The sequence below is a fragment of the Labrus mixtus genome, chromosome 20 (assembly GCF_963584025.1).
Source record: "Labrus mixtus chromosome 20, fLabMix1.1, whole genome shotgun sequence".
Lineage (NCBI taxonomy): Eukaryota > Metazoa > Chordata > Actinopteri > Labriformes > Labridae > Labrus > Labrus mixtus.
The window spans coordinates 15,440,163-15,465,351 of record NC_083631.1 but is presented as its reverse complement, the minus strand read 5'-3'; the positions used below and the strand labels follow the sequence as shown (position 1 = coordinate 15,465,351).

At 40.5% G+C, this 25,189-nt stretch overlaps 1 protein-coding gene across 4 annotated transcripts; it reads right to left on the bottom strand.

Moving 5' to 3' along the window:
- Nucleotides 1-24,013, bottom strand: mpp3a (MAGUK p55 scaffold protein 3a). 4 transcript variants are annotated; one of them, XM_061027342.1, is made up of 21 exons: nt 23,828-24,013; nt 15,913-15,977; nt 15,688-15,806; nt 13,724-13,801; nt 13,173-13,253; nt 12,917-13,054; nt 12,732-12,813; nt 10,655-10,740; nt 10,070-10,144; nt 9,686-9,882; nt 8,275-8,339; nt 7,416-7,436; nt 6,315-6,356; nt 5,407-5,472; nt 4,635-4,790; nt 4,426-4,506; nt 4,243-4,336; nt 4,052-4,160; nt 3,706-3,834; nt 1,139-3,097; nt 1-1,064 (listed from the first exon to the last, which is right to left on the bottom strand). In XM_061027342.1, the coding sequence occupies exons 2-20, from the start codon at nt 15,947-15,949 to the stop codon at nt 2,918-2,920; spliced, it is 1,836 nt and encodes a 611-aa protein (XP_060883325.1). In that variant the 5' UTR covers nt 15,950-15,977; nt 23,828-24,013; the 3' UTR covers nt 1-1,064; nt 1,139-2,917. The 4 variants fall into 4 exon arrangements, with proteins under 4 accessions (XP_060883325.1, XP_060883327.1, XP_060883326.1 ...); XM_061027344.1 differs by lacking the exon at nt 5,407-5,472; XM_061027343.1 differs by lacking the exon at nt 6,315-6,356.
- Nucleotides 24,014-25,189: the final 1,176 nt, after the last annotated feature.

Sequence of the window (25,189 nt, the reverse complement as noted above, 5' to 3'; positions counted from 1 at the left end):
TTTGATTCAGCTAGCTTTATTATGGCACTTTGTACATGTCACTTTACAAACTCAACATTCAGGGTTTCTTTTTGTTCAAATGACACATGAAGCGGAAACTTTGTGTTAAAAAAAAAAGATGATTTCATCACACCCTCTCTCTTTCTCTCTCTCTCTCTAGAACATGCCAGAGCAGGAATGAAATTTTCAAGCCATAAACTGTAGGTCAACCTATGACTAAAGCCTGTAAGTCCTCACTGGTTTCTCTGATGTAATTAGATACCTAAATCAACATGTATCTTAAAGGAGCTCCTGGGTGGGTGGAAGAATCTCTCTCCTTCTTACTGGCTGGGAAAATATCCCTTCCTAAAGAGATTTCAGTACGATTCTGTTCTGTCAGTTGATGGATCTTTATGTCGAGCTGAGCTTATATGCTGGCAAATGTTTTTTGCAACAGATGTAAATGTTTTGTTTGAACATATAGGATGCAGTCAATACATTTTACTTGCACATGAATCCTCCATGTTATCAAGAATACAGAGTTATTCCATATTTGATACAGGTCATGTTACCAGCATAAAACATTTCAAATCACCACATTAGGGATTTATTCCAAATCAGCATTTATCAGCTCTTTGAGATATCAACTAGTGAGTGTTTAGTTAGGTTTTCTTTAATATGAATATATATGGCCTCATGTATATTGGAATATTAGTGACATATTTCTTCTCCTTTTATGTAAACATCTTAGTATGAATATTATCTTTAAAGGAATAAGGACAAACGTTGGAAGATGACGTATTCGTGGCTGTGATGTAGGAACAGTAACAAAAAAAACAAAAAACACTTTGGAACACTTCATGGCCCTGCTACTTCATAGTGTGGCCTGGGATCAATCTTTACACAGGGGGGGTAAGGGAGATTATTTCCTCATCACTTTCAGTAAAAATGATTCACAGAGGGATGTTTTCACAACCAGTTGGGAGAGAAAATTAATTAATTAAGATGAACAGCAACTCAATGTACCTTTATGATAAATTAGTGTGTTTTTTTCTACCAGCCTGAAGTGAAATCAGAAATATTTACTACTGAAAATCATGTATTGATGAGTTTATATCAACTTTGTCTAGGTGTTAAATGATACAGGGCTGAAATGAACAAGTCTCCAAAGGTATTTAAAACAATCTTAAAGCTCTTGTGAGGAACTTTGACTTTGGGTTGGCTTTGGCGAGCCCTCTGGACAAAGCAGTGATTTTTATCTCAACACAGTTTCAGCAGAGGTCTGATTCTGCTCAAGTTTTTCCTTGCCACTGTAACTTTGCTAAAAGTTACTTTGTAATGTGATTTGTTCTTTACAAATTAAGGTTGCTTGATAGATTGAATGATCTATTTACTAATTTTGTCCTTTACAAGTGTTTGTAATGTTTCTAATAAAAAGTCTCATCATGCTTTCGTGAAACAGTCAAATATATCACTCACTCTGAGAATCTTTGCTGTGGAAAATGTAAAAATATAGTCATAGTTTCTGCAGCATGCAATCCATAATTGAATCTGACTACGTGTACAAATAATCATTCTTGTCTCTTATGGTTCATAGAGTATTAAATGAAGTGTTTCATAACCAGTTAAAAACTCTTCCCATGAGCTCTAAACATTGTGAAGTCAGTTTGACTTTAAACCAGGCTTCAGTTTAACCACACTAAAGACAAGATGGAAAAAAGTCACAGCTGAGCAGCTCAAACAAGGGAATGTTGGTTTGTTTGCTGTCTGAATAAATGAAATGATCAAATATCAAAACTTCTGCTAAAGTTGACTGTTAACTTTCTGTAGAATGACTAATTGTTAAAACTATAGCATGGGACCCATTAATAATAATCACTTGTACCATCTTAACTTTGTGTTTCTGGTTTTACAAAACATCAATAAAGTGAAGCTCTGATTATCAAAGAAAAGAGACATCCAGCACCCTCCCCGTCTTCTGCTGTCAAAATTACAGATATATGAAAGGACACTGTCATAAAAACCTAATCCTGTACGTAGAATGGGACTCTTCGGGTGGTGTATGAACATACACAGTGACATACATTCACACATACTTTGTGCAAATTATTGTTTTACACACAAACAGAAAGTGGGTTCCTGGGAATTACCGGTAAACAGGCATTGAAGTGCTACGAGATCATTCGTTGGCACAAGAGAAGTAAACATTTACAATATTTACATCTGAGATTAATAATCATGCGTTTCCTAAAAACAAACAGTTCTGTAGAAAATAAAGTTCTCACATTCCATTGTGTTTCTGTCAGATGTTAAGCAAAAAAAAAAAAGAATTGTTTCAAATGCATTCATGTTACTGTATTTATCAACTAGTCCTGTTCTGGAGAGTGTTTGATGGTCTTATGCTGTACAGGATGCAGGAACAGGAAGCATTCTGAGATTGGCATTAAGTTAAGTAAAACATGCTACTGAAGGTACTCCAAAAAGAGTCACAATAAAGCTGATTGACTGAGAAGTCCTTTGAGTGGGTAACCAAACCTGACACACTCATCTAAAAAGAGTGACAGCATAAGGAATAAATAATTTTCTTAACACCAACCTTCATCAGTCTCTTGTCTTTAAAGTCAATTAATAAATTTAACCAAACCCGGATTGTTAAAACTCTAGAAAGTGAGAACAAAACTGGGATTTTTGGGTGTTTAAATGGCGGTGATCGACCCGCTCCAACACCCCAGACGGTGATGTCCTCTATGACATCATCCTCTCCCTTTGGTGCCTCCCTTTATCGCTGTCTGAGCAGCCCTGCATCATTCACACAGAGAGAGCTCAGCAGACTCCCAGGCTGCCCCTCTAAGCCTTTGGGGAGGAGGAGGGGAGCTCTGGACAGGTGCAGGATCAGGGTGGGTTGGCTGTGAAGTTCTTGCAGGAAGGGGATGTGAGTTTAGGTCCGCACCCAGCTGACAGGAACCCAGAAAGACTCTCGTTCCAGCCTTTCCAAGATCCCCCTTAGTTCTGCACAGGCACTGGCAGAATCCTCTTTGATTAGGACCCGGTCCACCAGGTGTCCATACTGCTGATCGATCTGAACGGCAGACTGTCGCATCTCCTGCAGATCTTCATCCTGTTGCAAAAGTCAAAATAAATTTCATTTTAAAGGAACAACTAATTTAGTGTTTACTGTAGCTGTGACACTATGCACTGTTTTCTATCTCAAAGCCTGGACATTTGTAGCCAGAACTATGTTTGTACAAGAGGGTGGATTTGGAAATAGTCCAGTGGTTATAAACTGCTAATTTAAAGTAAGCAATAGTTTGGATTACTAGCCTGAATTTCCCTCTTGGATTAATAAAGTTTTTCTGATTTGCCATGTGCCCTCATTCTTCTCAGTCACTGTGATTTTAATTTGTAGGCTAATTTTCATTATAAAAAAACCCAAACAGTATTAAACAGAATGTAAATACCAAAAACTGAAAAACCAAAGTGCATTACTCCCCTACTCTCTGGCAATCACGTGACAAAATATGTGTGTGACAAAAGTGTCAAAGTGCCTATTTTCCAGAGCATTTGAAATAATTTCATTTAGATTTTCAAGTAAAAAAGGAGACGAATCCCTCTGATAAATATTATATATTATTTGCTTGATGATTAGTGATGATTATTTCACATTTGGGCTAAAGAAGCTTTCTAAGCCTTTGAATTAGGACTCTTCTAATAGTGCCAAGGACTCACTGTAATGCGGCCATGATCGCCCCCTCCTGGAGAAGTGGCAGCACTGCGCCGACGTCTGCTCTCAGGAACACGAGGTTTGACAAAGATGACGTAGGGTTTGAACTCTGCTGTCCGCAGCCTCTTCAGGGCCTGCAGTGATGGAAGAAGATTTACATGCAACAGAAGACCAAGAGTTCAAATACCGGACATGATGGCAGAAAGCCAACAGTGATGCAGATCTGATGTGACTGTCGGCTCTCGTCTCCTACGCGAGGAAACTGCTGCTGCCTGCAGGATCTGTAACTCCTGACATGTTGAGATACAGTTAGATGCAAATCAAACATTACACTTGTAACAAGAGCCGTACCTCAGGCTGAACGTCCACTACACACATCTTGTTCTTGGCCTGCACAGAGCGGATAGCCTCTATACTTGTGCCATACTGGTTCTCCTTGTATTCCCCATGCTCAATAAACCTGGGCAGAAAAAGAAGACTTTGAGCTTGAAAGGAATCATGTAAGTTTACACACAAGCAGCACAGTTTCAGTGTAAACATACTTGTTGTTTAAAGCGTCTACATCAAATTGCTGTTTAGTGACAAAATGGTACTCCACACCCTCCTTCTCATGAGGCTTCTTAGGCCTGGTGGTATCTGTGGGAACATAAAAATAGCATCTTGTATGTTTAGTATAATGTTCATTCATTTTTTATTAAAGATTGGGTAAATGTTGGATAACTTACGTGGTACAGCCACTGCAAAACGATGAGGATTTTCAGCGATCACCCGCTGTTTGAGCTCATTTATTCGTGCTCCAAGAGAACCTGTGCAAGGGTGAAAGAAATAGTTCATCTCAAAAAGCAGTAAGATAAATTTCAATACACACTTTGCTCCACTAGATGTCACTATCATCATATGAGAAAATGTGTGCCTTTCGGTGGCTCAGTCTCACCGATAAGAACCACAAGTCGAGGCCTCTCATTGGGCCTCTGCTGGTATCGGGTCACCTCTTCATATGTCTGAAAGTCCGGGTCTCCAGGATCAGAGCCCTCCCCAGAGGATCCTTGCCTGTCCTTCCGACTCATCCGGAAACTTCTCCGTAAACCAGCTGAAGGGATGCAAGCAATGGCAGGGAAAAGGAACAGAAAAGAGAGAGGTTTTGGGTCAGATGTCATGAGTTATTCAATTATTTTTGCATGAGATAACAACTTTAATACCAAGATGCAGATATAATCTTTTTTACATTTAAAGAAATTGAAAAGTGCAGTTGTCAATCTGTAATCATGCATTAAAAAACCTGAGTAAATAGTGCATGTCGTTGAAATTTTCTCAATCTTATCTGAGGTGTAAAAACTTGATAGTGGGAAATGTTTGCTGAGCCAATCAGACGTCATGCTTCAACTGAAGTTGAATTAACATGCGGTGTGAAAAAATTCCGGAATTCTGAGAATGAAGCAGACCTAAAATCACTTTTATTTTAGCAGTCTAAAATAGACTGAAGTGTTCCTTACTAGACATAATTTTCAGACACCATGGTCCACACAAGGCATGCAGCTCTTAACAAGGCTACAGTGCTTTGACAGGACACGCAGGACAGCCTGGCCCTGAGAAACACCGCGTCAGCAGCACAGAGTAACTGCAGGTCCGGGTTATCCCACAGCCAGGACTGCCTACATCCCCCCGTCAGTGGTGTGTACCTGAGGTAATGAGCCGGGACACTGTACCTGAATAAAATTCCCAGGAAAACACCTGGCCACAGGAGGGCGCCACTGCTTTACACTTAGGAGAGACTATAACTGGCGTTAGAGCATCACACAACCCAAGCCTCACACCTCCACACAGGGTGAAACGAGCAGCAAACGTGCCTGGTTGAGTGTGCAATGCGTCCAACGCAGCAGGGCCTTCGGGAGGGGTGGGAGTTGGGGGGACGAGGAGGGTGTGTTTTGGGGGAAAAAGGAGGAAGCAGTGCACTGACCACAGCACAGCAGCAGGGGCAGATATTTAGATGCAGGACAGAAGGGGAGGGAGGAAGGCTTAGGAAGATCCAAAGAGAGGGATGTGGAGGGCTGACAGCTCCAAGCAGAGTGCATGACAGGAAGCACAAAACCTTTTCATATTTTGTACTTAGTGCTACAGTGAGGAGGTGCTGACCATCACTCCAGCAGCTCACAGGATGTGGGGGAGGAAATATGGGTCAGGTTAAGGCTGCAGAACGGCCAGTGAAGGGTGGTCAGGTGAAAACTGGAGAGGGGTTGAGGTTAAAGTGGAATAATGTACTCCCTCCACCTGGATCAGAATTCATAAAACCTGTTACTAGACTATACTTCTTTCACATTTGATACAAACACTTGTAACAGCTTTATTTTCAACATCTGCACTCCCTTCTTTTTTGTCAACGTACCATCATCGGTCTTCCTCCCCTGTCATCGTCTTTGACCCCATATCTTGACCACTGGTAACCTTTCTTTTATCCCTCAACCCCTGACCCCAAAGGTTCGACCCTACAAGCGGTCGATCTGACCCCAGGCCCCCAAAAAGCAGCCGGGGGAGGGGGAACCAGCGCACAGCCAGACTGCAGCAGGCAAAGAGCAGAGAGGGAGAAGGAGGTGGAGAAAGATGTGCACGCTCTCACCTATGTACTGTCCATTGAAATAGCCCTCACAGTCACAGTCCTCTGTAGGGAGGCAAGCAGGGAAAAGAGGGGGTAAGCACAGGGTAAAACACCTGGAAGAGTTAAGGAGTCGAGGAGTTGGAAGAGTTAAAGAAGGGTGGGAGAGGGGGGGGCGGGCAACTGGCGCTAGAGAGGGCAGGCAGGGTGGACAACAGGCAGCAGGCAGGCAGACGGCAGGAGGTGAGTTCAGCCAAGAGACAATGAAGGAGCTCTGTCAGAGGCAATGGCCAATAACCAAAGATTTGACAGTAGGATAGAGAAGAGGAGGAAGAGGAGGCGAACACAGGAGAAAAGGTGGCTCTCCATCTGGAAAGGGGCCAGCTGTGAGAGGATACCCTGTGACCCTCCCACAAACACACAAACAAACACCCACACACACACACACACTCTCGCATGTAAACGAGCCTGGCCTCCTCGAAAACCTCAAATTCACGGTGTTAAATTCTGTGATTTTCATCACTTCTAATTCATGATGTACTGACTTAAAATTAATGACAAATAAAAGAGAGAAAACATCTCTAAGAGCACAGTGAGTAAGACAAAAATCACAAAACTGCAACTTGAAGTGCAGCAGAGTGAAGATGAGTAGGGAAAGCAGAACAAAAGATAACAGGGAGTGAGCAATAGCAAAAGAGCGGAAAAAAAGGAAAGCTATTGTTATCTTGACAACCCCTGCTTGGCTGGGCTTAAGTCTCCGGGGATGCTATGCTGCCTGCACATCACCTGGTGCAACACACACGCACGCACACACACACACACACACACACACACACACACACACACACACACACACACACACACACACACACACACAGAGAAAAACACACAAAGGCTAGGGAAAGAAATCTTCTTCAGGAAAGGAGTAATAAAGCTGGAGGAAGTAAATGTTCCATACGCACATCTCAATCGCACACAAACACACCCTTATACACATTTAGGACTTGTAGCAGCTTTCCATTGTAAGTGTGTGTGTGTGTGTGTGTGTGTGTGTGTGTGTGTGTGTGTGTGTGTCTGCAAGCTTTAAATAAATAATAATAAATTTGCTGTTGCACATGTACCCACCTTTATCACATCCTTGGTCAGCTGATGCAGTTTGGGACAAAAACACAGTGTCAGAACATTAGAGCAGGTTGAATTCAGCTAAGATTAGAAGAGAAAACGAATGAAATTTGGACATATATGAAACGAGGATTGTGGATGTTTAATTGAAAGATTTCGTTGGGACATCAAAGACAAGACAAGTGGGCGTGGATCCACTTTGAAAGTGCCCCTGCTGGGATTTAAGAGGAATTAATCAGAGAGCTGCAGGAGAGTGGAGGAGGCAGAGTGAGGGAGGAGTCCCCCCAGGGAGGCAGGCTAGCTGCTGCTAGCTGCCATATTGCTAAGCTCTTGTTGTGTACCCGTGGCTCAGACCTAATCAGATCACATGCAGCTTAAGAGCTGCCACTCACATTACTGCTTTACCTGTCATGTTTACACGTCGCCTCTATGGCATGGAGTGAGAAAGTGAGAAGCAGAATGTATTGTTGAGGCTTTGCTGCAGTGCTCTCTGGATCTGCTTAAGCCAAGAACACTGGACAGATGGACTAAAACATGAAAGAGATTAATTCATATCACTCTCCCTCTGTCTCTGTGCCCTCCATCTCCCTCTCATGCCTTTTAAAAGCATGTCTACATAGCAGCATGCCAAGGACGGACAATGAATACTAATGCCTCTGAGAATGCCAATTACCAGCAGAATAAGGTCAATAAATGTCAACGGAAACATGGCTGCATTTATCCAGCAGAGATATTATTGTCCTGTAATGACAGTGACCGAGTGTTTTAGAGAAAGGAGAGCTGATAGAGAGGAATGCTGCAGGTTCGTAATAGATGAGATAATGCTGAAAATGCAGAGGAATCCTGGGAAGCAGAAACTTACAGACAGGCTTTTTAGGCGATTTAGGATTCGGGAGCGTGCCCATTTTCATCCTGTAAGCCAGTCGCCTGGAGAGGAGTGTGCCGCAGAACAAAAAAGCAGAAGAGGATGGAAGCAAGGAGAGAATCATCAGGTGACAAAACCACAGAGAGCCAAAGGTGACGAGAGATTTGTAGAGAGGTGGCAGAAAAGATTACAGTACAGTACAGAGAGAAGAACATACAACACTTTAACACATCATGGCCCCAGGGTGCTTTAATTCAATCGGCCCCCTACCCTGCATTAGAGCAAGACACCCACATTAACAATGCAGTCCTTATGTCCTGGTTTTGTGGTTGTTCTCCGTCTCTTAGGGGTTATTGCATTTTATTTATTGTATGGTTGTGGTTGTTTATATCTATGCGTGCTCTAACTGACTCTTTGTGGCTATCTTTTGTCTTTGTGTGTTATTCTTTAAAATCCTTCTGGGTAATATATTTTTTAAGTTCAGTATGTTTGTGTCTCTTTGTTGTTGGTAGCCGTCCCTCTCTGGTTTTCTTTTGTCTCTGTTATTTTTTTTAATCTTTCTCACAGTCATTATCCGTTTGTGGTCGGCGTATGTCTCTTGGTCTCTTTGTGGTTGTTGTTTCTCTCTCTACATTTGTGATGAATTTTTGTTTTATAGTGGTCCTGTTGTGCTAGTTTTGCGTCCCCTTGCAGTAGTACTGCGCTCTTAATGAAGCTGATGTGAGTCTCTGTGTCTCTCCGTGATCCTTTTATGTCTCTTTGTGGTCATTATTTATCTCTTTGCTGAGATTTTTTTTTGTCCCGTATTGGTGGTTACAAGTCTCTTTTTGTCTCATTATTTTTTCTTTGTAGTCTGCCGTGTGGTTTTTCTTGTATTTTACATTTTTGCTGTCTATTTAGGAATGTTATACATCTCTTTGAGGCAAAGTCATTTTTTCATACATTTGTGGTTGATTTAAATTTATTTTCTAATATTTTTTGCAAAAATATTTAATTGAATTGTTCATTGCCGTCGTTTGGACAATGGTGGTTAAATCTCTCTTCTAGATAAACTTTACCATTTCAGACTCCTCAGAGCTCTGACGGCCTTCTGATCAAAGAGTCTGTCTGTGTTTAAGCTGTGGTTTTTAATCCTACAGACGCTGTGTGTTTGGCAGGGATCTCCCAGCCTACTGAGATCATCTTACTGATGGATTATGACACAAACAGTATCAGCCTATTCAAGGCTGTGTTTAAAATGTTTGTCATGCTGCTTTGATGCGCCATCTAATCATATTTGACCCATCAAAGTGGAACACATGAATGTGGATTTAACGGATTATAAATGTCTGACCAAATAAATATCAGTGCTGTGTAGGTGAACAGACGACTGACGTGGGGAAACCCGTCTCATCCTCGATGCTCTCACCTCTCCTGGAACAGTTTGGAGGGCACGAGTCCGGCTCGGAGGTTGCTGTCGCCTACACGCTTGGCCTGCCACCACGTGTGGTCGTCCTGGGTTACAACCTGCAGGATGTCTCCCCGTTTGAAGGGGAGTCCTGCTTCTTGGCAAGGTGTCGCTTTATCTTCCAGCGGGATGTAGTCAAACAAAGCTCTCATGTACACCTGGAATCAACAACAAAAAGGAAGACAAAAGGATGACAAAAGAACTCATACCTGAATCCGTGGTTCCCATCTTTAGAAAAATAATTCATCTGGACTGCAAGAGGAAGAAGACCTTCAATGGTTTCCATTTCTTTCCTTCAAGTGCTCAGTGTTTTGAGCACGCTCAGTTTCTGATACCTGGTCTCACCTTGCTCTCCTTCAGGCGGTCCTCTTCTTTAATGGCAGGGATTATCTTCAGAGTGATGGAGCCCTGGGACTGGGACTAGATCAGACACAGACAGAGGAAGTTTGGAAGAGAAGACTGTGAGCACAGCCTTCAATTACAGACAAGAACTTAATCTGCTTAAAGCTTAAAAGGTATCCCGCGGAGGATTTTAGGTGGATTTAACTTTAATGCACTACCATTATACTCCGTTTTAATTAAATGAAATATATAAGGTGGAAAAAAGGAGTCCGCATTTAAATATAAATATTTTTTTCAAGAACATATAAGTTAGCTTGCTTGTATTTTTGTAGTTGTTCATTTGTTTTTATTAAAAAATGCTTTTAAGTGCAATCAAAAGGCTACACAACAAAAAACTCTTAAAAGGAAACTAAACTATGAACTTACATCACTTTTACTTTTTCACCCCTTCAGCACAAATGTTTTCATACACTCAGTTCATTTACAAAGAGAGATTGAAGGTAGGATTTGAACTGAAAGTCATGGTTCATTAGAAATAATTAGACATGTTACTAAAATGTTTTTTAGTGTAATAATTCTCTTTCTTACCAGCAGCTGACTGATCTCATCAGGTCTCTTGTGGATCACGGAGACTCCGTTGACCTCCCTGAGTTCATCTCCTACATGGACCAAACCTAAAGAAAAAGGGAGGAATGATATATAAGAAGGCAAGAACCTAGATTCTAATCAAAGTATCTTGATTGATCTTCTTGGCTTCTTCGGGCTTAATCAGTCACAGCATCAGTATCAGGACCACAGATATCCTCTGCTGTGATCTGTTCAGCTGCAGCCACAACAATGAAATCAAACGCGGAGAGGAAATGAGATCAATAGACTTTCTCCCTCAGGAGAGAGACGCACAAAGCAGACACACTGTTGTGCAATCACACACATACAGTTTAATGTATACAGTCAGCCAACACACAAAGAGGCCTGAGGCTCAGTGTGGAACGTCTCTGCGGCTTCTGTCTCATTTTTCATTTTTTTCATCACATGACGCGGCAAGAAAACGGAGGGAGCTATAAATTATTAATGGAAGCGGACATTGATTGGTTTACTATCCCAGCATTCATGTTTCTACTAAATCACACACACACCTGGACATGGCTGACATTTCAATTGTAGTGACCAACGTTTAATTGACTCTCTGGGGTGGAGAGCTTAGAGTTTTAACAACAACCACAGTATCCCTCTCGTATTTCCCCTCCTGCTGCACCTTTCTCTCTCCCACTGTGGCTTTCATCTCTCTGTCAGAATCACACTTTGATTCTTTTATCCATGCAAACATACATATATTCATTTTTTTTCTTTTCATGAGCACACAGGAGCCTGCTTCGGCATCCTGGTCTCTCTGATATGTAAATTAAATATTCTGATTGTCAACCAAGCAGGAACATTTCTCTGTTTGCATGTTATCTTATAGAGTTTTTATTTATTTTATGAATTCATTGCAGAATTTCCTCAAAGTTAGCTTCAGCATCAGTGGTTCTGAATAAAGTTTGTGATGATTTCAAGGTGTGGAGGTGTTTAAGTCTGCTAGTCTACTGTTTGGTGTTGGACATCAAGCACACAAACTGCTTTTAGCATTTAAAGACAAAGGAAACAGCGAAAAACAATGATGAGAACCTGATGAAAAAATTGTTCATAATACTAAACGACAGTCTATTAATCAGAGACCTAACTTGAATAATGCATCAAAGATGAATTAGTTAAACTCAATCATGGTGTTCTGGAGGTTAAGATTGTAATGTTGCTGATATTTCTTTGGCTAGTATTCTTTCTAGAGTTAACTTCTTCTTTTTTTTTTTTTTAAATATACTGTTTATTAAGCTAAAGATAAAATAATAATAAAAAGCATGACTAAGATTACTTTTGATGACACAAAAAAATCTCTTGGGGGAGGCGGACAAAGAGGAACATTTAGAAATGAGTTTTTTCGAGAAAGTATGTCTACAGAGTTAACATTTCAAAATGTAATATTTGAATCATTTTGAAACCCGAGGAATGTTTACGCATAAAGTATTTTTTATGGAAGGCTTGTTTTGGCAGAATTTTGAGGCACACTTTTTTCCTACTCTGGTAATAACACCAGGGGCCCGCCCAGAGGGGTCGGGGGCGGCATGGGGCCCCCCTTGAAATCTGATTGGCCACCCCAGGTGCCACCTCAAAATCCCAAACTATAATTGTCTATTTACCTTATCCAGGGTCAGTAACAGGTATTCAAATGTGTGCTCAAACAGGACATTTTCTCTTCATGACATCACAAAGGGAAGTAACCCCTCCTCCAGGTGGGTGACACTCCCTCAGCTAGGTGTTTGTTCTCACATCAAAATCCCAAACTATGATTGTTTATTTATCTTATCAGAGGCAGGACTTAAGCTAAAATGACTACTATTGTGGTTGTGTTGCAACAGGCTGCTTAGTTCTCTCAGCTGTAAATAAATACTAGGTTCTTAGGAAAGGAATGAGCAAAGAAAAGATTTGTAAGCAAACTGCTGCGCACAGTCTTACTTGCAAAGCACTAACTAGCAATGTTTGGGTGTTTAAGACCGATTCCCCCCTCGCAGTCCAATGATGTGACAAGACTTGTATAAACAGAGACAGAATTAGTAAATGCAGTACTTACCACTGCGATCAGCTGCACCTCCTCTCATGATCCGAGCCACAATCACAGCCCCGGTAGCTTCATCCCGCCTGATGGTGGCTCCCTGGAGGAAAAATAGAGGATCATTAGGAGAAAAGAAGAAGAATTTCAGTCCCTCCTCTCCTGCAGGCGCTATTATTCTCTAATGCTATTCTTTCACAGCTCACCAGAGGCTCCTTGTTCTTCACCAGTCGGACGATCTTCACTGACTCTTCCTCCAGCTCATCCTCTAAGTCGTCTGGCAGAGGCGGCAGCACGGGGTCAAAGTTCTTCTGAGCCACAGTGTCGTGCACGGAGAGAACGGCCTGATGCGAACCGGAAAAAAGAGACAACCAGGTCAGAATCTGATGTCCGGTTAAATAAAAACATCAGATGTGCTTCTTCTGGTTCTAATTCTAGGATTAAACGCAGAAGTGTGTTTACCTTGAGATGTGGTGACGTCAGCAGGTGCAGCAGCTCCTTCTCCTCTGAGCTCATTGGTCCACCCTGCAGCTCCTCCGCCACCTGCACATAAAAACATACCTGAACCGTGAGTCCTGACCTGAAGTGAACCTGTGCATGTGTTTGCCAGTAATGCTTGCGGTGGTTTACTGTAGAATGAACACAGACAGATACACAGACGTGCACACGGGGGGAGATAAGTGGCGAGCAGGAAAGGTCAGCAGTTTCCCCCTCACCGCTGCTTACTGGTGAGAGCAGCAGGAGATGGAGTTTCATTAAATGAGAATCAGGATGAGTCAGCACTCTGACAACATTAAAATTCACTTTTCATACCTGCAACGCTTCTCTGTCAGAGCTAACTCACTGTGACTGGCTGCTGGGCCCGAGTGGAAAGGTAATTTAGGGCGCGCGCGTGGGTGTGTGTGTGTGTGTGTGTGTGTGTGTGTGTGTGTGTGTGTGTGTGTGTGTGTGTGTGTGTGTGTGTGTGTGTGTGTGTGTGTGTGTGTGTGTGTGTGTGTGTGTGATGAACTTACATCGTCTGCCAGAGAAGAGGCACTGTGAAGGACGGGTGTTGGACTCTGTCTCTCGTACTGTCTCAACTTCTCGTGGATCTGTAACACAAACAGAGGTGAGAGGGTTTTCATACAGATTTTTAAAAACTGAAGGTTAAAGCCGGCCTCAGGAGTTTGTCTTGTCAACATACATAAGTTATCTAAACCTAAAGTGTGACTCCTCAAATCCACGAGGTCAAACAAAGAAATGCCCGTCTCATACTTAACACGTTTCCTTGACATTTTTCGAGATAACAGTTTAAACACTGCATTGTTTACATCCATTTTTGCTGGTCAGCAGCTTTTTCTTCTTCCCTGCCTTACCATGTTTCTATGTGCACTACTGCCATCTATTGTTGGTCAAGATGCATGTGCCTCTTTTAAACTATAAAGGCGCAAACACAGAGTGTAGTCAGTCATAAAGATGCTAGAATTAAACGTTTAAAATCCTTCCAGAGATATGGGCTTCTGTGTGAGCTTTCTCCCAATTTCACTGAAATGTTCTGTTTTTAAGATGTGCAGCTAATTAACCAGTACAAATCGTTGTTGCTTACAGTAAGCTGACTATAGGCCAGTTTAATAGAAAAACTGAGTACATTTTCAGGACTTCTCAGGATTAAAAAATCTAAATATACACTCTTCCCCTTTATTGGAACTTTTCTGAGAGCACATTAAGAGGAAATTAATTTAACAAATCTTTCTATTCAGACAGTCCTTGCACACATGAGTTAATCTTAGAAATTGATAATTCACGCAATAAACTAATTATGACCAATATTCCCTCTATTGGCAGTATCAGAAGTGAGATATGATAGAGTGAAAAGAAGTGTAGGGAGGTCAGTGAAGTGAAAAAGCCAAACAACCAGAAGGATTTGTTCAGGCGCGTAAGCAAAAGCTTTCTTCTCCCTTATGACGTCATGTAGTTCTGCAGTTAGAGCTGAAGATAAATAAGTTTAGCTTTTAACAGTAAGAAAAACTAAAGTTATGGCTGGGTTTTTATTTCAGAAGTCTGTCTGGTTTTTCTTTGGCTGCAAAAAAAACAACTTGTTAATGCTACTTTCCCTTAATGATTGCAGGGATTTTTTTTATATAATGCATGCCTTAGTGCCTAAAATAGTATGATATTGTGTACCATGGTGCGTTGAGATTCATAACAAATGTTAGGGTCCAGACTCATTGTACATTGTATGATTGAGTTAGCTGACCTGCATTGTCTATGCATAGACAGAATCATTGGCATGTCCTTATTTATAAGGCAATACCTCACCAGGTTCCCTACTTGTGAAACTGTATTCATGTGAAAAGTGTTGGAAACCACAGTGTTCGCTCTGCGGCCCAGTCACAAAACGTTTTGTTATTACTTGTCCACGTGTTGAAATGGGGAAAAGGAGTTTCAGGAACGCTGCTCCTGCAGCCTGGAATCTCTTGTAGGATGATTTGTGTGTGGGAAAGCTGAGAGCTGTGCCTTTCAATGCAGTTTGATTGATTTGTAATATTTATCTTTGGTATTTATATTATTATTGACTGAAGCTAGAATTGTATCATTCTTTTTTTGTCAAGGCTGCTTTAGTTTATTATGCTGTGTTGTGGAATGAAGGTGCAGTGAAAAATAAAGAATAGAAAGATGTTTTTTATAAATGGCAATGTGTGATGGATGCAACTGAAAAATAAAAAAAGTAAAATAAGTAAATTGGTTCGTAGGGAGTAAGAAATTGTATTACTTATTTGATTCATTGTCAGAAATGTTTTACTAATGTTTCATTTTCAGTGAGTTAAGGTATATGAAGGCATGACACACTTGTCTGGTACACCTGTATAGACGTATACTGTCATTGTGGTACTGTAGTCATGGACAAGCTTTGCATTCACTCATTTAGGTATGAGCACATGTTGACATTTCCACATGTAAATAATCACATCAAATCCTGCAGTAGTAACAACCTCACCTTCATGAGGTATCCCAGGCTCCTCTCACTGAAGACGTCTTTGAGGAAGACCATGTCCTCTTTGTGATTGGCATCTGGCCGCAGCTGAGAGGTCAGCAGGGCCAGCGTCTCATGCAGCCCTGAACAAGAGAGGTAGGAAGAAGGAAACCAGGTTTAAATTGAACATGAGCAGATGGAGCACAGCGAGCTTCATGCTGTCTGGACAGTATGTGTTAGGCATCTGACCTGCTCCTGCTGTGAGGACCGGCATGGCCTCTTTCATGGGTCAGTGAGGTGAGGGGGGAAGAAGCCTGCGAGAGAAATAAATAAAAAACATTTCAATTCAGATGCTGGCTGTTGCTTTTAAATTCTGCCATTAATCTAGTCATGACTATCTATCACAAATAGCACAATCTGTTTAAGTGAGCATGTACTACTGACGTAAAGGCATCTGGAGTTAGACCCATGTGTAGTACATTTTATAGCAATAGGCTATATCCTCCTTTAGGCTTCATGCTTTAAATCAAAGCTGCATTTCCAATCTAAGAGTGCAGTTCCTTCATCTGTGAGTGTGTGGGTGTGTATACATCAACTGCTCACATTATAAAGATGTAGTAGTAAAATAAACAGCCACTGCTGGTCCTATAAATCACATAGAGTCTCACTACGTTCTCTGAGCTGTGGGATGGTTTGTATGAGTGCAGGGGAGGGAGATAAACAAACCAGTATGTTTTAACTAAGGCACTATATAACACAGATTTTATATACCTGACAGCTCATTAATTTGCAGCATGTATATCATTCTACATGCAACTATGATGTAAATTGGTCTTATCTGCGCTACCCAATAAAACAACTTTTACATCGTTCAACATTCAAACTAGCTATTGACACGATGAATCTATTGGGGATATGTCTACGCATATGTTTAGGTAGTATATCAGGGGAGATGTTGGAGCATTTTCCCATCTGACTTCATACGATAGGACTTCTCTTGGCACCAGTGGAATCACCCCCTACTGGTCATTAGAAAGACTGCAGGTGTAAGGCACTTCTGTTATACGGTATCTTCTCTTTTGAAACCAAAGGCAACATTCACATCTTTTATAAAGTCTTGAAAAGATCAGAGTCAGACCAGTTGTGGTTTAAATGATGCTGCCAGTGAAAAAGTTTGGAGAATACCAAGTTATGTATCCAGTGATAAATGGGCAACACAATTTCAAGGTACTCTATCCATGTTCATATGTTCTTGAAAACTATTCATGGATTATTTGGGACCTCCATAGTTGGCTAAGAAACACGTTAAGAAGAGATTTTTCTCGTATTTACATCACCTTTGAGAATATCCGTACTCATAAGTGGAACTCTGCATGATTGATTCAAGGCTGCAGACAGCTAAAATGTATAGACAAGTGGATTAGTGCAGCCCCCACTGATCAATAACCCTGTCACTCCACTCAATATTCTCCATACTTCCTCCCCAATGAAAACATGAGTCAATTACAAAAACAACCAGACTCCATCATATCATGCCCATTTTCACAGAACGGTTGGAAAACAAGAGTTGGACCCAATTGTAGATACTAACCAAAATTATTTATTTAAACAAAAAGGCAAAACAAAACTTACTGTCTTCAAAAAACAAGATAGGAAAAACACTGGGAGTCACGAGGAATCACAAAAACAACTAACACTGAGAAACTCTGACAGCCGACAACTGACAAACAACAATGATCAGACACAGAGGGGAAGAAGCACAGAGACTGAACAGACATGGGGTAATCAGACACAGGTGAGACCAACAAGACACAGGTGAAGACAATGAGGGCAATCAACACTGGAGGGAAAACACACAGAGGCAGGAATAAACACAAGACAAGAAACACTGAGGACAACTACAAAATAAATCATGAAACATTGAAGACAGAGAAACTCAAGAATGTAACATCAAGACACACTAGAACATAGAGAAACACTAGGATCACAGATTATGAAATAAAACAGGAAACACTAAAGATTAAACTAGGAAACCATCAGCACTAGGAAACATTAACACACAAGGGAAACGAGCACCAGGGAAGAATGAAAACTGAAACAAGATAAAGAAATCTAAACTCTGAAATACAAAACTAAAACAGACCAAATCATGACAGCTATGGTCTGTGGCAAACAGCAAGCTGATGTCACAGAGCCAAAACAAGACAAAGCTGCTATACTGTAAGACTATTCACATTCACATTCAGTCAGTCATATGAAACATCCCTACTAGTTTGGTTTTACATTAATGTTGAGTACTGTATGGGAAAATTCAAAGATGCTACAGGGTTGTTAAAGTTCACTTTTCACTGCCTCACATTATAAAAAAAATAAAAAAATTATTAAGCTTCTACGCTGGAGGAACATCAAGGTTAATATTCTGACTGTTAAGAGGCAGAGACACGTTTACTTAACCTCTCTGGCAGTGTAGAGCTTCTCTGCTTTATATGTGTCAATAAACATAAGCTTTATAAGAGATGTATTCAGTACATGTCACCGTATCTAACACCTGATGGAAGCCTGCCACGGAGATGCATCTCTTTGTGTTGTGTTACCTTGCAGAGACACGTAGCGCTTCTTCAATTAAATACGTAATTAAGTGTTTCAAGGTCATTCCATGTGGAAACCTGCTGCTTTCTAGCGTATTCTTTACTTTCAGTGTTTGATTAAAGATGCTCCTGTGATGATTAGTGCCCGGTGTAGAAAGTGTGAAAGGTTGACAGTGAGGCTAAGATACACATTTATCACACAAGAATGACCCTGATCTGAAATGGGAAGCCCAAACAGTGAGTTCATTTGTTCTTGGCCAGATGACCTTGGGGAATCTGAAATTACAATCGTGGATAGTAGAATGTCATTGTTAGTGTCTTAAATTACATTTTTTAATATGTAGAATACAGTTCTGACTAGGAGAAGTTTATCATGGATATCTACACTTCATTCATGATAGGAGGGTGTTTACTTTAAATGTTAAAACTTGTCATATGAGAAAAAAATGAATTTTCTCTATGTAAGTCGAAATGTAAAGGAAGCAGGTCATTGTTGCAAAGATAACCAACAACTGGACAATAAGAATCTAGTTTTCAACAAAGGCATACTATTATGTCTATTAAATATACTCTCAATCCTGAGCTCCTGATTGTAAAAATGTTTTATGTTGACATAAATATGTAGAGAAGCAAGTGAAGAGTTACTGAATAAGCAGAGAGAGCAAAATGCAAAAACTAATGCTGTCGAAAAAACCTTTCACTTCACATCAGTTTCAGATGTCCGATTGTCTTAAAATCTAAACCAGTTACTTAAAGACACAGAATAAATAAATTACAGCTCTGAATATAACACACAGGTACAGTATTGTTACCTGCATCATTTGTATCAGTGCAAGCTTGCTAATGAGAAAACCAACAGCACATGATTTTGATGTCTCAGTATTAACATTCTGCTATTGTCTTACTCTTCGTGAAGCATTTCTGAAAAGTGTCCTTGATCTTTGATGGTACATAATCATTATATGATTAACCTCAGCAGAGACAGATAGACAGACAAGCTCATGAATAATGTACAGAGAGGATATTACAGAGACGGAGAGAGGGACGAGGAGAAGATGAAGAAGAGAGGAGGAGGAGGAGGAGGAGGAAGCACTTCTTTTTTTGTTCTGTCAGGAGAATCAACACACAACAGTCTGTTTTCACTAACCTCCGTATATTTCACTCAGAGAAAAGAAGATATAAATAATTATGAATACAGCATTTCTTGAAATGAGAAAGTGCTTCATTCTGTACTTTATGCTAGAATCTTCTCGGAATTAAAAGTTTCCTTTCGTCTCCGATCCCCCATCTTCTGACTGATAGAACTGATAGACAAATACATTAATGAGAAAATTATATCTTTATGTCCCTGACAGTTTGCAGTCGCACATGAGGGGTAAAGATTCCCCCTGCATAAAACAGAGTGACTCATGCAGGTATGTTTACATGCTGTTTTTTGGCTCTAGCTGAATGCCAAAACTCTGCAGACATATATGAGAAAATCTGATGATTAATATAACTCTATTGAAATATAGCCTACTTATTTTTAACAGCAACTGCAGTATGTAAAAAAACATAAAAAGATAAAAACCTTTTTCAGAGGGAGCAAAGTAAAGTCTGATAAACTGCAGTTGGAGCTGAAGACTACAAGTTCGAAGAGACAAAGTCCTACACCTCCCAGACTTCTCTGTTTCTCTTTTTGTTGGAGGCTAACTGCTAAAAGCTAGCTGCTTCCATCATAACACTCCTGACTGTACGTGTTAATGTTGTAGTTCTGGTTTATAAGTATCTCTATGGATTTTTAATATTAGTAATCACAATTCATTCTAAAAAAAAAGAGAAATGAACTCACTTCAAATATTTTTCATAACAGATTCAGTTTAAAGTATTTGCTTGCCATTGTTTTGGTGATTGGACTGTTGGTTTATGTTAACTTTCAACATATCAAACTCTAGCCAGAGCTACAGTTGTGTTTGCTAACAGATTAAATATTTAGTGAATCCCCAAATGTTTTTTTTTTTTGTGTGTGGTAACTATGAATTTATTTTGTTATTTATTCTACAATCACAGTTCCCTGGTGCTGCTGTAATCATTTTGAAAGAAATTCAATGGCAAATCGTCGTCATTTCAGTTTACTGAAGGATTTACTGATGCTTATTGTTCATATTTATATCACCATATTCTTTATATTTAATACGTTCAGGTTCAAGCCTGTGCCTTCAGAAACAGCAGATCAGCGCTTTATAACCTTAAAAACTGTACAATGAACATCAAACCACCACACGTCACTGATCCAGAAATAGACTCAGACATCACACACTCTGCATTTCATCCCGGCAAATATGACATTTTCAGTTCAAATCTAGTTAAGAGCTTAGCTGCAGATCGCACAAACATGCTGGAGCTCCAGTGAGGTCACAGAAGTCAGCTGATCACATAACAGCCTCCGTCACATAACTCTCAACCAGACACATTTAGCTAAAACTCAGACGGATCAGCTGTGACTATTGCACGGTTACTGCATGAAATACATAATCCTGTCTTATAGCAACGACTTGCAAATCAAAATAACACTGCATTTGTTTCTCAGTGTTGCTCATCCACACTTGGGACACTCATTCAGAAATGGATAAGTTGTTTTTGCCCACAGAACACAAACCGACAAACTGAAACATCGTGCTGTTCCCTCTTATTTCATCCTCCTCTCTTTTCTTCCTCCACTTTTGTTTTTATTCATTCTGTATGTTCCTGATTTATTTTTCTCTTTGTTGCACTTTAAGGAGCTCATGGAGAACTTCTTTATCCTCCTGCTTTTAGAAAGCGGCCCTGGAGGTGCTGTGACGTCAGCAGGTTCAGCAGGTTCAGCAGTACAGCGATTGGCCCTCACACTCACAAGGGTTTCACCGGGCTTCAGAGTCGCTTTGATGCTTCATCCAGGAAAAGCTCAGCAGTAAGAGCTTCTAAGATTCTACAGAGCAGTCCCTACCATGCTGGAACTGAGCAGGGTTACAAAAGCTATACACCAATGATCATTTCATTATACATCATTGGATTATTGTAAATATTTCAACAAGCAAACAAGCACAGCAACTCACGTGTGAGTTACTTACAATTCGGTCAAATATGAAAAAGAAATCCATTGTATGATTCCAGAAAGACCTGATATGGTATTCAATGACTGCTCTACTTCATCGTCAGGGTTACAACAATCTCTAAAGCCAACGCTGTCGTCAGATGGACGAACAACTTTTTTTCAGGGCTTCAGGTAAAGCCAACAGTCTGACTGCAACTAGAGAAGCTAGAATGGAGTTGGAATGGAGACAGACCCTCGAAGAGCAGATCGTTAGCTGCACATGCATGCACATGTATATTTAAAGACATTGAACAAAGCTAAATGATCATTAGTTGACCGCTAAGGGTCCAGAATTGCATTACATGGTATTGTGTTCCACTTCTTTTGTTCTCCGCATGTTTTTTTTTTTTTCCTGAATGATACTACTCTGATAACAAAGGAAAACCAGAACACTTCCCAGACAAAAATCTGATCCCAAGCAAACTGATTCCACATTTTTATGCAAGATCTCTAAGTCAAGATTAATGGTTAAAATATTTAACATGTTGAAACTGATGCAATGATAATGGTCCTGCTTCTTGTGGGTAAAGAGTTGTGTTTCGCTGTCGCTGCAGACAAAGTTAAAGCTCCTGTATGGAGTTTTTAGCTGGTTATGAAACAGACTGAAATGAATAATGATGCCTCTTCATAAGCTACAAAATCAAATGTGAATATCAGCACAAACACTGACTCTATCAATATAGTTATTTTTAATGTATGATACTGCTGCCACAGAGTAAGTGTCAAAATTAGTAACAACTTTTTTACATTTTCCACAGGAACAATTCTTGATGAGTGACTCATTTGAGTGTTAAAAACAAGATGACACTGATTGTAAAAGAAAAAAACTGTACTAACACATGTTCAGGAAAAAAACAGCAAAACGATAAGAGGCATCGATTTGTCCACAGAGGACATTCAAATCAACACAAATCAAAAAGTTCCTTACAGGAGCTTTAAGTGCTGAACAAAAACATAGCTGTACTTTTTCTTAATGGTTTGTTGCATCTTAAATATGTGTTTGAAATAATATAACTGTGTTACTGTGTTTATATTTTGTTGTATTTCCTCTTCTATAGTGTAATGTTTTTTTAAAATCAGTGTATTTTATTTTTGCTGTACATGTAAGGGTACGGCTGGAAAAAAAAAATCAAAACATTTTCTGCACAACTATTCCACAGTTACTGCTTGGTCCTGGAGCTAGGCTGCATCATCACTTTTAAATATCAATACATTCAAAGATCATCACCTGGCTTCCTCCTCTTATCCCAGACACTAGAACACTTCATCACTTAAATGTCAACACATGCTGTTGTTGGGTTTTTTGGGGACATGCTGCTGTTTTTTTTTTCTCAATGTTGCTGCCACATTTGGCCCTGCGTGTAAATATCTAAATACGTTTCAACACATAATGTGCCATCTGGAGTGGATATGGTGATGCATGTGAGGGTAAGGGGATCATCACACAGACCCTCTCATACACAACAGCTGTTAATAAAAAAAATGTATTGTCCGTGATGCTGTGAAAATGCCTTGGCATGGAGACGCTGCAAACAGCGAATGCTCATGAAAGCTGTTGTAAACAGGCTGCGTCTCAGAACAGGAAAAAAACCAAACTGTATCATTCTGCGCTGTGTGATTTCACAATATGGCTCCGAATTTTACTTCTGTACCAAAATTTGAATCATGGAGTAACGCCAGAAGCAGAAGGCTGGTTGACTATTGAGCACTGCAGCCTTGTGTTACTACAGCATCATGTGTACTGTATGTACTGACACAACACAGGCATATAAACACACACACACACACACACACACACACACACACACACACACACACACACCGCTGAGGCTGACAACATCTTGGTCAGAACATGATGGAGCATCTTGGCTCACCTCCCTGAGAATGAACAGCAACTCACACACACACCAGCGAATCCAGTGCCTAGTGACAGTAATGGGAGGCAACACTAAGCATGTTTGGCCAGCGTCCAACATGCTTTTCACACACGCACAAACACAAATTTGCCCGGACTCACACCCTTCACACAAAAGGACCCGTCATGTTATCTGGAGGGTGTGGTCAAACAGAAACTTATATCATCTCCAACATGGAGGGAAACTACTGATGCTGACAGCTGAGACACTCCTTCACTCAGATGACACACACACGCTGACACACAACAGAGCACAGGCAGATGTTTTTTCTCTCCTGTTTCCCCTCCTCTTCCTCTCTCTGCTCTTACTTCCTCATGTCTGTACAGCATAATGCCGGCCCTCCATTCCTCCCTCCCTCCTTCTTCTCTCTCCCTCCTCCATCTCTCTGCATCACTCTGCAGTGCTACGGCGCTCCGCTCTCTGCTCATACAGCGTGTTGTCAGCTGGCAGACGGAGGAAGAAAAAGGAAAACTGGATCGCAGAGCATCCAGATTCCTTGATTGAGGCTGAAAGAGACAAACGGTGACAGAAATTAGCTTTTTTCTCACCTTCTCTTGTCAGTATTTCCTCCTTTTCCTGTCTCTCTGTGTTTGTGTCCCTCCTGACTGCAGCCACACGGTTCCTCTCGCTCTGATTCCTTCTTTTCCTCCTCCTCCTTCTCCTTTCTTCCTCCTCCTCCTCCTCCTTTGGGCTGCTGCTCTCAAAAACCTGCTGCCGCTGAGTGTCCGCCTCTTTCTCCTCTCTCTCTCTCTCTCTCTCTCTCTCTCTCTCTCTCTCTCTCTCTGTCTATAACAGCCCCTCCCCTAACCACCCTCCTCCCTCTTCATCTCTGGTGCTCTCTCCCTCTCTCACTGGGCTCAGCATCAGTGCAGGAAGACTGCTAAAAGAAGGGCTGAGGTTTTCCATTTTGCCCTAGTTTATGCATCTCTTGTATATTATCTATAAATTCAGGTCACAGTGCAATTAAAGCTGCAACAATTATACAATTATTGCTTTTAAACTAACTATTGATCAAATGACTCTACATGAGTAATAAGCACCGGGTCCATCATCTCTATTCACATCTCTTAATTAAGTGGTGGCATGTGCATCTCTTGGCTAACTGAGCCGCAGCTGTTTGCTAGGTAGGGCCAAAGAACAGATAAAGTTATAGACAAGTCAGCTATTAAAAGGCATCAATTGCTTTTTTAAATTTGACTGTTAACATTTAGATATTGATGATCATTTTTGATTGGACAAAAAACAGAAGGAGTGACTAGTGGACCAGTCGCCATGCGACTGGAAACATAACTTGTACACTGATAACCCCTGTTGTTTAGAGCTTGTTCTGCTGTACCACCACTAATATACTGCTGTACTCACCACTCATAACAATAATGCTACACACTGTGTGTTTTTAATAACAATAACTCTTTCCACAAGTGGAAGTGTACATACCTTGTATTATTGTATTTTTTTTCTCCCTTTATTTAACTGATGTAAATATGTTTGAATTTTAACTTCTTGTTATTTTTAATAATTATATTCCTGTTTCCTGTTTTTGCTTAAGCTGTTGTAACAAAAAACTTTCCCCCATGGGGGATCAATAAAGTTTATCTTTATCTTGTACACTAGTTATCAAAAAATTTCAGAATGCCAAATGTGAAAAAAAACAACAACTGTATTGATCCAGTTTGAACATTCTGTTTGTGCAAATTTACCCAACAGATACGCACATTTAACTTGTAGTTCTTCTCCAGCTAAGAGAATGGAGTGGCAACTTGGAAAAAATGTTTCAACTCTTCAAGCTGTATAACTTTTTTTTATTGTAATGTTTTAATGTTTGAAAAATCATCCTGTTTTTTTTTTTTGTTTTTTTTTTTAGATATGCAGGAATTTAGCCATCAGCAAAAACTATTGGCGCTAAAACT

What these genes read in the sequence shown, in the direction of transcription:
- mpp3a (XM_061027342.1), bottom strand. Translation starts at nt 15,949, where the DNA reads ATGAAAGAGGCCATGCCGGTCCTCACAGCAGGAGCAG. An exon ending in CCTCTTCTCTGGCAGACGAT is followed by an intron (nt 13,254 to 13,723) that starts GTAAGTTCATCA and finishes TTTTATGTGCAG; the next exon opens with GTGGCGGAGGAGCTGCAGGG. An exon ending in GCGATCATGGCCGCATTACA is followed by an intron (nt 3,098 to 3,705) that starts GTGAGTCCTTGG and finishes CTTTTGCAACAG; the next exon opens with GATGAAGATCTGCAGGAGAT.